Genomic DNA, 13,834 nt, shown 5'->3' with positions numbered 1-13,834 from the left:
AAATACTATTTCTATTTTGGATTGTATATATAACAATGAAGAACATGCATAAATGGAACAAGTACATGCATCAATCCTTTGAAAAAGAAACATGTAAATCTGTAATCTACAAATGCAGATTATAAACAAATACAAATACTACAAATAGTATTAACCTCCAACTGCGCATGCCTAAGATGGTTGCTCGCTGGCTTTTGAGTTTCTAATGTGGAGCAGTTTTCGTCTCTGCTGGGTTACCATGCAGCTTTTTGTCATCATTTTGGCCCCCATTTGGTCGGTGGAACTGCTGGCGAAGCGTTAGCACCCTCCCCCATCGGGATATGTCTCGGAATGGCTGAGGACGGGGGAGGAGAAGCCAGTGAAGCTGACTTACTGACTTGTCATCATCACCTGTTATGGCTCTTGCTGCTGCTGCCGTAGACTACTCCACTCTTACCACGATTATGGCTCTGGGACCTGCCACATGTCGACTGAATTTTCCATTGACTCCATCTGCTGGCACCCTTCATTGTCCGATGCTACCGCCTTCCTTTGTATGCCAGCGTACACTTTTAGAGAACTTTACTCGCTGCGAGATTCCCCCCTCTCGCAGGAACACCCATCTGTCCTACATAAGAACTTTCTTGATGATGGGTCGTGGGACCCTGAGAGATGGCATGCTTCAAAGAGGAGACTGAGGGGATTTTTATTAAGTTTTTTATATAAAATTTTAAGGGGACCCGGGAGGGGGGAGGCCTTGGGGATCCGGAATGAACTTGGGGGAGTTCAACCCGGCAGCAGTCCAGACCATTGGATGGTCGCGGGGGAGGGAATAGGGGTTTGGGGGCAGACTCAGCTACGAGTGCAGAGGGTCTCCCTATCTTGACGGTGATTGGGAGGGGCAGAGAGTGTGGGAGCAGAGGGCTTTATCGTTATTGGGGAACAGTCCACTGCTGTCTTCAAACGGTTGCCTGTTCCCACCCTCATTGCTCTTCTCACTTCCCCGGGGGCATAGGATTGCAGAACCCTGGGCTCAGGTTGGTTTATTTCAACGCCAGGTCCATGGTGAACAAGGCTCCCCTCATACATGATCTTGTTGAGGACGAGAACGCAGACCTGGCTTGCATCACGCAGACCTGGCTGGGCCAAGAGGGAGGTGTCCCCCTCTCGGAGTTATGCCCACCAGGCTTCCGGGTGCTTCACCAGCCATGGGCCCAGGGCAGGGGTGGGGTGGCGGCGGTTATTATTAGGGAGAATCTTTGTCTGCGAGTGGCCACTGTCCCTCAGATAGGCAGGTGTGAATCTCTCCTTTTGAAGTTGGGTCCTGGCATTCAGTTGGGCCTATTGATTACGTACCTGTCTCCCAGCTGCATATCATCGGCCCTGCCCAAGCTCCTTGACGTCTTGCCCGGGTTGGCGATTGAGTTCCCCAGGCTTATAGTTCTGGGGGATTTCAATTTGCCTTCCGTAGGTGAGGCATCTGAGTTGGCCCGGGAGTTCATGGCTTCCATGATGGCCATGAACCTGACTCAAATAATTCAGGACCCGACTCATAATGGAGGTCACACACTTGACCTGGTTTTTATCTCTGGGCAGTGGATTAATGATCTGGGTAGGGGTGATTTAACCATCCATCCCGTCATGGTTCGATCATTTTCTTCTCCGGCTAGACTTTCAGTGCGCCACCCCCACCGCTGGGAGGCGGAACCAACCAGGTGGTTCCGCCCTAGGTACCTGATGGACCCTGAGAGGTTCCAGACGGAGCTTGGGACATTTCCTGCTTCCCTTGCCCATGGCTCTGCCGAGGCCCTAGTGGCAGCCTGGGAGAGGGCGGCTGCTGGGGCCTTGGATCGAGTTGTGCCTTTGTGGCCTGTGACCCGGCGTGGATCCTGGGTGGCCCCCTGGTTTACCGAGGGATTCCGAGAGATGAAGCGCCGGAAAAGACATCTAGAGAGTCGTTGGAGGTCCACCAGATCCGAATCTGACCGAGCACAGTTGAGAACTTATCTTAAGTCTTACCTAGTGGCAATGGAAGCAGCAAAGCATGCTTACTTTTCTGCTCTCATCGCGTCTGCAGATAACCGCCCAGCCGCCCTGTTTAGAGTGACCCGCTCACTGCTTAATCAGCGACCGAGGGATGACCCCTTGCAGGGTAGGGCTGAGGAATTTGTACAGTATCTGCAGGACAAAATCGCTCAGATCTGGTCTGGTTTGGACTCCGACTGGGTGGAATCCGGCAGAGTGGATGGTTATACCATCTGGGGTGAGTTTGACCCTGTATCTTTGGATGATGTGGACAGGATTATGCGCAGACTGAGCGCTACAACCTGTTTACTGGACCCATGTCCCTCCTGGCTAGTTTTGGCCGCCGGGGAGGTGACAGGGGGCTGGCTCCAGGCAGTTGTCAATGCTTCATTGTAAGAGGGTGTCTTCCCCTCCGCCTTAAAAGAGGCGGTGGTGAGGCCCCTCCTCAAGAAGCCTGCCTTGGATCCAGCCTCATTGAATAACTATCGTCCTGTCTGCAACCTTCCCTTTGTAGCAAAGGTTGTTGAGAGTGTTGTGGCGCGTCAGCTTCCACAATTTCTGGATGAAGCGGACTATCTGGACCCATACCAGTCTGGTTTCAGACCCGGTTACAGCACGGAAACGGCATTGGTCGCACTGGTAGATGATCTCTGGCGGGTCCGGGACAGGGGCTGTTCCTCTGTCCTGGTCCTACTTGACCTTTCAGTGGCTTTTGATACCATTGACCATTGATTGATACCATTGACCATTGATACCATTGATGGTATCTTGCTGCAATGGCTCGAGGGGTTGGGAGTGGGAGGCACTGTTTTACGGTGGTTCTCCTCCTACCTCTCGGGCCGTTCGCAGTTTGTATTGGCAGGGGGGCAGAGATCCACCCCGAGGCCCCTTTCTTGTGGGGTACCTCAGGGGTCGGTTCTCTCCCCCCTCCTGTTTAACATCTATATGAAGCCGCTGGGTGATATCATTCGTGGTTTTGGGGTGAGGTATCACCAATATGCGGATAATACCCAGTTGTTCATCTCCACCCCAAACCAACCCAGTGATGCCCTTGACGTGATGTCCCGGTGCCTGGAGGCAGTACGGGTCTGGATGGTAAGGAACAGGCTCAGGCTCAACCCCTCCAAGACTGAGTGGCTGTGGATACCGGCATCTTGTATTGTCCAACATGTTCCATCTCTTTTGATGGGGGGGAGTATTGCCCCCCTCTGAAAGGGCTCGCAACCTGGGTGTCCTCCTGGATTCATGGCTTAATTTGGAAGAACATTTAACTGCTGTGCCCAGGGGGGGCTTTGCACAGGTTCGCCTGGTGCGCCAGTTGCACCCCTTTTTGGACCGAGATGCCCTATGCACGGTCACCCATGCCCTTGTCACTTCTCGCCTGGATTACTGTAACACTCCCTACATGGGGCTGCCCTTGAAGTACACCCAGAGGCTTCAGCTGGTGCAAAATGCGGCCGCACGAGTACTTATGGGAGTTCCTCGATACTCCCATGTTACTCCACTCCTGCGCGAGCTTCATTGGCTTCCGGTTGTCCTCCAGGTGCGATTCAAGGTGCTAGTAATTACCTTTAAAGCCCTACATGGCTTAGGCCCGGGGAATTTGCGAGACCACCTGCTGCCATTTTCAACCTCCCATCGCCCGGTTCGCTCCCACAGGATCGGCCTACTCAGAGTTCCGTCAGTTAAGCAATGCCGGCTGGCGACCCCTAGGGGGACAGCCTTCTCTGTGGGCGCGCCGACCCTCTGGAATGAGCTGCCTCCGGAGCTGCGGATGGCCTCCGACGTTCGGTCCTTTCGCCGTGACCTGAAGACATGGATGACTATGGTTTTAAAATTGGTTTTATGGGGTTAAATTACTATGTATTGAACATATCTACTGTTTAATTCTTTTTTAAATTTTGTATTTTCATGTTCTTTTTTAGTTTTTATTGTTGTGAGCCGCTTTGAGTCCTTAGGGAGAAGGGCGGCATATAAATATAATCAATCAATCAATCAAATCAAATATAGCATTAAATATTATTTTATTCCAGATTTATCAAAAATGACTACTAGACCTGACTGTGTGTCAAAATTAAGATTGCAAAATTATGGAGCACCACAAATCTTACTCCTACATAAATATGCATATAATTATATTGGTGAAGAGTATCATATGTCCTTTATGAACTCATTGAATGAGTTTAGTACAACCACAATGTATATGTCTAAGAAAAAGACAGTCATTACAAGCATTTAAAAAATAGTGATAAAGATTATATTCTCAAAGAGGTATTTTAAAAAATTCTGTTCCGGATTGTTACTCATAATACTTGTGTTTGCAAATAATCCAAGTCAGGGCAACATTACTTCTCGTAATATTTTTCGTGACGTGAAGGGGAAAACATGAAGGTTGGTAAACAATCATTATAAGTGTGAAGCTCAGAGACATGAATGAGTAAGATGAAACAGTGTAGCTGCGGGGAAGAAACTCCACTCCGGGTTTTTCTGGTCGCTCTCTGAGTGACAGATTGACATCACTGGAGGCGTGAGGAAAGATTGAGGTGGGGGCTCCGTGCTGAAATGCTGCCGTGCGGAGTTTAGCTCGTTCTGAAATAGCTACGCTCGCGCACAAAAGAGCTTGCAAAGTGATAGCTGCAGCGGGCAAAGTCAACCAACTGCCGTCTCTCCGAGCAGGCGACTTGGATTTAATTCTATTCCCGTGGGATTTAATTTAAGGGAACGGCTCCTAACCTTTGCATTCGGTAATCACGATCTGGAGGGTTTTTTTTTTGCAAGGCTTTCGGAAGTAGCTCAGGTGCTGTGCGTGTGTGTGTAAGAGAGAGAGAAAGATTCATTAACTGCGCGTATCTGTAACTGGGTGCAGCTAATTTATGGCTTAAACGCTCCCGGCCATTGGAAACGTTTAAAATAAATGGATACCAGTATTGGCATTCGTGAGTTTTTGATGGTTTAACGATCTGCAACACCCTTAATAAGTAAAACAGTTGTTTCAAATGTAGACCCAGTGACTCTTTTGGGGGAATGTAACGAATGCCAACCACCACCACCCCCCAAAAAAGTGCGCCATTTGTCCTCCCTCCGTGAAATCCTTTTGCAACCTTTGTACCTTTTCGGGTTACATGGGTATTCAACTCAAACACCAACTGTATGCGTACGTGTGTGTGTGTGTGTGTGCGTGTGTATCAGAGAGAGAGAGAGAGAGAGAGAGAGAGCGAGAGAGAGATGTATTGACTCTCTAGTCTAGGGCTACTCCTCCCTCCTCCCCAGTGAGATTGTTGGTGCAATCAGCCTGTCAACCAAGCTGCGCCAAGAAGCACATGGTAGCTTTGCTTCTTGCCTCTTCTGTTATGCCCGCGAGGATGTCTTGCGCCTCCTGGTTGCATTTTTTATTGATGTTAGATTTCCTCCCCTCCCCCAGGCATTTCCCTTGCACTTTGCTTCGCTTAAGGTTGGAGCGGAAAGCTGCGGGCCAAGGACCATGTGGTGAAAAGAAGGTTAGAGTCGAGGAAGTGGTTGAACTTATCTGCTACACGCGCGCCTGACTGGGAGGGGAAAATCTGCGCCTCCAAAGGGGAAAAAAAAAGAAAAAGAAAAAGCTCCAACTTGGCGGAAGGCAGAGGGGAGAAGCGAACGTGCCGCAGCAAGCTTGCTTCGCGAAAAGGCGGCTACTCCTTTCTGGCGTTTTTTTTTTTTCTTTCCCCACCCCCCCTCCGAAGTCGTTCTCCGCTTAGGAGCGACCCTCTCTCGGGCTGTGTGGATGCGGCGCGTGATGGAAAAGCCGTAGCTCGAATTTGCAAAACCAGTTCGGCCTCTTCTCCTCTACCGACTACCGAAGAAGACTCTTTGGGATTTGCTCTTCGGAGAAACTTTCCCGAGTAACTAGTTGCAGGGCAGGGGCGCGCAGTGTAAGCAGACACCCCTTTGAATGTTTGTGTTGGGAAGGCGAGCTGTTTGGGGGGGCGAACGAGTTGGGCTGCCTTTCGCTCGAGGGCCAGGATTTTGCGACCGCTCGGCGCGAGTCGAAAGAAGGCGAAGAGAAACAAACTTGGGCTTCTCGGATCAGACGACAGCTGGAGAGCAAAGGTGGGGGGGGAGCCGAGAAGGTTTTGCCCTCTGGAATGAGTTTTCCTGCGCTTTAAGACTTCTCTGAGCCTCGCACGCTACCTTATGGATCTAACTTAGCAGGGAGGTGCCTTCACGCGGATTTGCCATTCAAAAACGTAAGTTTGTGCCCGTCCCCTTTCTTGTCCTAACTTGGCTTGCAAAATGGATTCTCGCTGCCTTTTTTTTTCTTTTTTTGCACGTGTGGCGCTCAAGTATTCAGCAGGTGCCCTGGCATTTCCCCCTCCTAGTTAAGGGAGTTTTCTGTGGGCCCAGCTTGAAGAGGGGATCCGAGGGTGGCGCTGCGGTCGCTGGAGGGCTCGTTTGGATAGATTTCCTTGGCTTAAAGAGAGGCGGCTTCGATTGTCTTCCAGCCCAGATTTGCTGGGCTCTGAACTTGTGACTTCGGACAAGGCATATAGGCGCGCGTGGTGTTGTAAAGACAAGTGGGGTGGCTGGATCAAAGAGTTCAGACGTGCCGACCTTTGCTGCCAACTGCTTCGGTGGAGAAGTATGCCTTTTTGACCGTTAGAGATCTTTGATGCCAGTGCCGGGTCTAATTCTCTGCTCTGGTGTAGTCTTTTGATCGCATTTGGCACAGGTGACCCTGGAAGGAAATCATTTTGGATTGCTTGATTTGTTGGATGATGCCGAAATAAGTTGACCAGGTTGGAACTTGCTTTTACTGTTGCTGTAGTATGGCATGCTTGCACATACGTTTCTGGAAACTGTTCTGTCCAGCCCTATCAGAGTTGTCTTGTTTATTCTCAAGAGTACAGATATGGTTCAGAAGGGAGAGTATACAGTTGTGTCACTGTGTTGGCCACATAGTGTAAAACACTTTTGTTTTTTAAAGGGATTGGATTTTTTTCTTCAACACAGGAATTAGAGCTCTACTCTGCTACATGCCGTTCTGTGGATGTGGAGTGTGTTGAGGACAGGTGGATGTCATAATAATCCCTACTAATTCCGCGGATTTTATGCTAAGAGCAAGGTCGACTTTTTGTTTCAAATAGTTTACTAAATAATCCCCAACACTGTTGTTTCTAAGAATGCAGATCTTAAAAATGTGTGTGTGTGCATGAACTACGTGTAGTCAATAGTGGAGGGATTTTCCCTTGCAATATGGGCGAGATTCTAGAGGGTCACCTAAGAGGCAGGGAAGCTACAAGAAGGAAATGGTGTTTCAGGCAGAGATAAAAAGGCTTCCCTGCCCTCCCCCACCTTCTTAGAAATCATTGAAGGGAAAAGGGAGGGGGGAATCCCTGCATGCTCAAACTAGCACACACAAATCTTCCATATTTGTCTTGAAAGGTAGGGGAGGCAGTGCAGCTTTAAGCATTGGAAAGTCCGCCCCCCTGAGGTAATAGTAACCTTAGCCGATTCCCCTCCTCCTCTGCAAATGGGGGGGGGGGTGAAAAAAAAATCCCTTGTTTTCATTCATAACTTTTTCTTCTTCCATCCAGCTCTGCATTCGTTGCTGCCTCTGAGCTCAGATTGCATGTGGGCAGTGCAACCACTGCCTCACCAGCCTGTTGCTTCTCCGTTTCTCTCTCAAGTCCATGCAAACCAGATTTTTGTAGAACGTGTTCATCTTCCTACCATTTTGAAGGCTTGTAATGAACTAAATCAAGAAACATGTCAGGCTTTGTCCCACAAAGCATGGGACTTAAAACTAATAAAAACAATCCTGATTTTTGGTATCAGTTGTACAATTTACCATTTAATAGAAGTAGTCTTTTTTTTAACTTAATCAGGCTATAGCATCAAAACCATTTTAGAAAATAAGTACTCTGGAACAATCAGAAGTCACTTCCAAATAAACTCTACTTTTTTAAGAAGGAGCAAAATAGTTTCATTCCATCTTGCTGTTTCTTGTACATAATTAGACTTTTGAAAGCCACAACTGTCTAAGAAAAAATTATCTAATTTCCAGCCTTCTCTTTTATCCCAATAGAATTTTTTTGGATAGTTTCTAGAACTTTATGGAAAGGTTATTGTGTGGATTATATTTGTGTTCTGGCCTGTGGTGTCTGGGTGGGTGTATAAAATGTGTTTCTATAAGTATGTGGAGAGAAGGGTAGCATTTTTTGCTGGAAAGCAGTTATTTAATTTGTATAATTACTAAATGGTAAGCTTCCGTTTATAATTATACTACCACAGTTTCAAATGCTATAGCTCAATTTCATACTTCTGTTTGGCCTTTCAAAGCAGCTCACAACATGATGTATAAGATGCATACAACTTAAATATATTAAAAAAATAATGTGGCCTGTTTTATAAAGCAAAATATGTGAATATTTAGTTCATTTTTTCCTCAGCTCTAAACTAGTTAGATGACTGTCAGCTTTTTCATATTGAGGTATGATGAGTCTTTGCATACTAAAGGTTTATGTGACATTTTGGGCATATTGGTCAAGTGCTGCACAGCCTTATTTTATACCTTATTTTACATTAACTCAGGTGAGAAATTATGGGGATATTTTTCCAAATCATGGGCTGTATCTCATTCAAAATTGTCATGGTCAAAAATTGTCTTTGTGTAGAACACTTTCTACAAAAACCTCTATTAACCATTGTCACATTGGTCTCAAGAAAGTAAATACAGATTCAAGTTTTGCTTTCCCTTTTTAAAAATACTATTAAAAGGAATGTTTTGAATCTTGTCTATCTACGTATGCTTTTCTCATTACACATCACGCTCAGGTCTTTTTTCCCCTCTAGTGTCTTATTCATCCAAAAAACCTGCAGGTACTTTTGCAAAGATCTGATAAATGTAGTGGGTTATTTGCCTATTTCTTCTCCTGATACCCTTTCCTTCCTCTACCTCCTTTCACACCCTGCATTATGTGCATGGGCCCTTGGAGAAAGATGTTGTGTAACAGGATGTTGTTTACATCTGGTGTTTCGCTCTAACAAGCACTAGACATTGAATGTATATATGCGTATGCATTATATAAATGCACACTGCCCAGAAATGATTCATATACTTTTCCCATTGGTAATTGGTTGAGGCATCATGGAATTACAACTAAAAATACTGCTAAGCTGACAATGTTTAAAATAAAGAATGGTTTTAGAATGCAGCTTGGACAAGTAAAACAGCCTACCAAAAATCTAAGAATTTTCACGTCTCCTTTTGTTTAGAATTTGAATGTGTTCTATCAATCTTTCATCATATGCTCTGAAACTTGGTGTGGCTTTGCATGTTTTATGTTGCAATCTACTGATAACTGGTGGCAATGGAGCAGAAATAATTATACTACTTTTGTGATAGCATGTGAGGCAGTAAAGACTCTTACTTTTGATCAAATGCAATGAAACCATAATATTATACTTAAAAATGAAATCACATTACAATTTACTAAAAAGCAAAATGCTTGATTTTTAACCACAATAATTTCAATATATTTTGTTTATGTTGTCATCTATATTGGTGTGCCTAACTCAGGGCAATTCCCCTATCTGGCTCTATTAGGATATTGGGGCAATATTGTAGCTTGTTGTAAAATGTTTCATTCCCCTCCCCCCAAAAAAACTTCTTGAAACTTACTCCTCTTTCCAATTTTCTCCCTTTCTTTTAGGATTTCAGATGCATGCCCAGTTTCTGGTGAATGCCAGAATTAGAGACCACTATCGATGGAGTCCACAGGTCAGCATGGAAACAGCAGTTCGTTAGTTGTCCATGAGCAGCTTTTTCTCGACAACCGGCAGAGGTTGGACTATGAAAGAGATATTCAGGCAAGTGCCATCTTGTCACTGGACCAGATCAAGACTCTCAGGGGTAGCAATGAATACACTGAAGGTCCATCTGTGGTGAAAAAGTCTGCTCCACGAACAGCTCCAAGACAAGAAAAACATGAAAGGACTCATGAAATCTTACCAATAAATGTGAATAATAATTATGAGCCCAGACCCAGCCATCCAGGACATGTGCTACATCAACACAACTCAAGGGTTCCTGTTTTGAGCAGATCTACAAGCATTGGAAGTGCAGCTAGTTCTGGAAGCAACAGCAGTGCTTCTTCAGAGCAGGGCCTTCTATTAAGATCACCACCATCAAGGCTGGGCCCAGGTCAGAGATTTGAAAGGCCAATCAGGACGCAACCCAAGCCATCATCTTTGATTGTAGATGACCTGAAAAGTCCTTTGAAAGAGGATTCTACTCAACATAAGTTCATATGTGAACAGTGTGGGAAGTGCAAATGTGGAGAATGCACAGCACCCAGGGCCTTGCCTTCTTGCTTGGCCTGCAACAGACAGTGCTTGTGCTCAGCAGAAAGCATGGTGGAATATAGCACCTGTATGTGTCTGGTCAAAGGAATTTTCTACCACTGTTCCAATGATGATGAAGGGGACTCGTATGCGGATAATCCATGCTCATGCTCCCAGTCACACTGCTGCTCACGGTACCTATGCATGGGGGCCATGGCTTTGTTTCTTCCTTGCCTGCTCTGTTACCCTCCTGCAAAAGGATGCTTAAAACTGTGCCGTGGGTGTTACGATTGGATGAATCGTCCAGGATGCCGGTGCAAAAACTCCAATACTGTTTATTGTAAGCTGGACAGCTGTCCATCTAGGGGTCAAGGCAAGCCCTCCTGATTTTCTGGAGAGAAACATTCAGTTCCTCAGACACCACCTCTCAGATTGTGGCTGACTTCTGTCTTCATTCCCCTTTTTTCTTATCATGCCCAAGATCTTCTTTCACTTCCTTTGCTTATCTCAGTGAAGGGCAAATCTGAATGCCCTGGCCTTCGGTAAGTGTGGCTCATGTGCTGGTGTCTTTTTTCATCTTGGCAAGTCATCTCAGGACTCTGAGTAATAGACTCCTGAAAGAAGTAATGAGGGTACTGGGTTTTTCTGAAGTCCTTTATTCTGCAAACTATTTTCCAAAGAGGCTGTTTTGTTTTGTTTTGTTTTTAACTAACTTTAATGACTTTCAAGTGCTTTTTTTTCAACTCTTCCCATTCCCCCCCTTTTTTTAAAAAAGTCTGCACAATCCAGTTATTTCCATTAAACAAAGCGGAAAGGAAAGAAAAAAAAGATGGGTTGAAATTTAGCAAGCCTAGTCTCCTGCCCATCCACCCCCATTTTTTAAAAAATTAACTACATTTTGCTCATTCCTTGGCCACTATTTTTTCAATCCAGATTTTAAATATTTACCTTCATTGCCTTCATTACAGGTTTCTTCATAAGCTTCTGTTGTTTTCAGACACACACACACACACACACACACACACACGGCCTATCTGTCACTTTTATTTTGATACTAAAGTTGGTTTCTTCATATCTGAATAATACAGGTAGTAATACAATTCAAGTTGTATAAGCCTTGTTTGATTTCTTAACCCTTCTATTTTTGTGGTTTAAAAAGTTTAATTCACCCACAGCTGAGTAACTTTCCTCTTCTATTTTTATTGCCTTAGCCACATATTGTGGTGCTTTTTGTATATTTTATGTAAAATCACAAAGTTGAATTCTGACTATTTTTAAGACAAATGTCTGTTAAAACTTTTTTATTGTAAAGAATATTTATTATGTAAATCTCTATTATTTTATGATATTTATTATAAAAACCTGTTCCAAAAATGTATTCCTGTCTGAATATTACAAAATGTCAACATTTAATGAAAATAAGGGTGGCACAAGGAAAGTATGTATGTTAAACTATAATGCAGAAAATATAATAATTAATTAAAATGTCTTGGGTTCTTTATTGGTTAGTAAAGCTGTTTGTTCTTAGCAGTATTAGAAGAAAGATTGTACAGTCCTTTACCACTTTCCTTGCAGATAAACCCACTGTACTCAGTGGGACTTCACTTCTGAATAGGCTTGTATAGGACTTCACTGTAGGACCACTGCCGCTTACTTCTTTTTTCAAGTTTTCATGACTATGAAATCACTTTTCTCAATAATAACCAGATTTTTGCTCTGAAGTGCTTTTCAGCATTGATGTATCTTGCTCATTTGAAAACATGCACAGCCCAAGCTATATTTGTCCAGCTGTAGTAGTTTTTCATAAACTACATTGATTTTCATTCTTTAAACTGTTTTTAAGATAATATTTCTAAGGTGTGAAAAATAAGATACCAAACATTAATAAGAGTTTGAGAAAGAAAAATGAGAATTCCTAAATACCTCATTTTTCAAATTATGTTCATGGTTTCCCCCCAAAAGATTCTGTTTCCAGAATTCATAATAAACGATACTTGTGGACCTATTTGGTGCCTACTATATTAATAAAATATATTTAATTGAATTGATACCACTGAACCTATTAGCTGATGTTCTTTACACTGGTTGTTTTCCCTGGCATTAAAAAAAATAACATTACCCATAGCGTAAGTGCTTGATTTCTCTAAAATAACCAAGAATGCATGTCCATATTCAGAAATCCTGTGTTATTTAACTACATACACTATGTGCCATATAATTCAACCAGCTTAATAAATCACATTTATTTTAAAACTTCTAAATAAAAAAAGGCAATACTACAGTGAGCTTTGAAGCTTTCAGGTGAATCTAGTTTTTAAAATGGCTCATTATGGTTCTCTTCTAGCTTCCTAATGATTACACAAAAGATTTAATAAGAATTAGTGTAACCATTTCTCTCTTAGTGGTGTTCTGAACCCTTTGCCACAACTATGTATAAGGATGTAGCATTCACTTGTGTCATCTGGGACTAGTGATACCTGAAATGTTTATATAAATTGCCTTTATTACTTTGCATTTTTCATGGTAATATGTTTCTGCACCATAGTTTCTTTTTGATTTGTGTCAATAGCTACACTGTTGATCATGCTCTCTTCATTCATGTGGAGGATCTGAGTAAGCTCAGCTCTTGTGATAGAAGCAACATAGGCTCATGCAGTTTTTTTTTCTTATCATTGAATTATTAAAATGTTTATGTAAAACACTCACTGTATGTTAATCACTCAACATCAAAGCCTTTCCTTTTGTGAGAGGAAAAGTCAATTTATTGAGTACTGACATTTTATCATTTGATTTCCCTCTGTCTTGATATCTCACACTAGCACTTTAATTTAGCAAAGACAAACTCAAAGCCAAAATCAATCCATGATGAACTCCTCTGGATGTGTTTCTGTTTGCAAAAGACGGGGCAAAGAAAAATTACCCCACTTCAAAATCTTTGGTTTATCTAGTCTTTGCACTTTCTCTGAATATAGTAGAATATTCCAATCTTTGCATATAAACTTTTGTGCCCTGGTTTTATCAAAATATTTAATAAACACAGTCTTATTTCCAGTTTTCTGGTAGCTTTTCTTTTTCAGAAGAAAAAAGTAAAAGACGTAACTTTTTTCTAAGGGAATGTGGTTCTAGGTGCTCTGACTACGTGTACTGAATTCTTAATGATTGCCCTGCTCTGTTCTATCAGAGAAGGGTGATATTTCCTATAAGCTTTTTTTGCTATTTTTCTTGCTTTATAGAACTTACACAAAATCCCATCCTTTTCCATCCTTTAGAAATGCACAAAGAAGCCCTGGCCTTGTAGTGGAGTTTCATAAGTATTGGTCTGGGAGGCATTAGGAGAATTGAGATATATGCAGTTTTTTATTCGTACAGGTATTCTTCAACTTATGATCACAACTGAGCCTAAAATTTATGATGTTAAGCGAAAAATTAGTTAAGTGAATTTGTCCCATTTTATGACTCTTCTTGCCACATTTGTTAAACGAATCACTGTAGTTGTTAAATTAGTAACACA

General features: G+C 43.4%; 1 protein-coding gene across 4 annotated transcripts; it reads left to right on the top strand.

Moving 5' to 3' along the window:
* Positions 1-4,550: 4,550 nt before the first annotated feature.
* On the top strand, positions 4,551-13,347 carry SPRY1 (sprouty RTK signaling antagonist 1). Of its 4 annotated transcripts, XM_081332346.1 has the most exons (3): positions 4,655-4,748; positions 5,426-6,227; positions 9,693-13,347. In XM_081332346.1, exon 3 carries the CDS (start codon positions 9,748-9,750, stop codon positions 10,708-10,710), a length of 963 nt encoding a protein of 320 aa, XP_081188472.1. In that variant the 5' UTR covers positions 4,655-4,748; positions 5,426-6,227; positions 9,693-9,747; the 3' UTR covers positions 10,711-13,347. The 4 variants fall into 4 exon arrangements, with proteins under 4 accessions (XP_081188473.1, XP_081188472.1, XP_081188471.1 ...); XM_081332347.1 differs by lacking the exon at positions 5,426-6,227 and having other exon boundaries at positions 4,551-4,748; XM_081332345.1 differs by lacking the exon at positions 4,655-4,748 and having other exon boundaries at positions 5,310-6,227.
* Positions 13,348-13,834: the final 487 nt, after the last annotated feature.

The sequence above is a fragment of the Vipera berus genome (assembly GCF_964194415.1).
Source record: "Vipera berus genome assembly, chromosome: 7".
Taxonomy (NCBI): Eukaryota; Metazoa; Chordata; class Lepidosauria; order Squamata; family Viperidae; genus Vipera; species Vipera berus.
Note: the sequence above shows the minus strand (reverse complement) of the source record. Positions and strands in the feature narration are given on the sequence as shown.

Bases quoted from the DNA above. Each gene is read 5' to 3' on its own strand.
- SPRY1 (XM_081332347.1), top strand. From the start codon at position 9,748: ATGGAGTCCACAGGTCAGCATGGAAACAGCAGTTCGTTAGTTGTCCAT.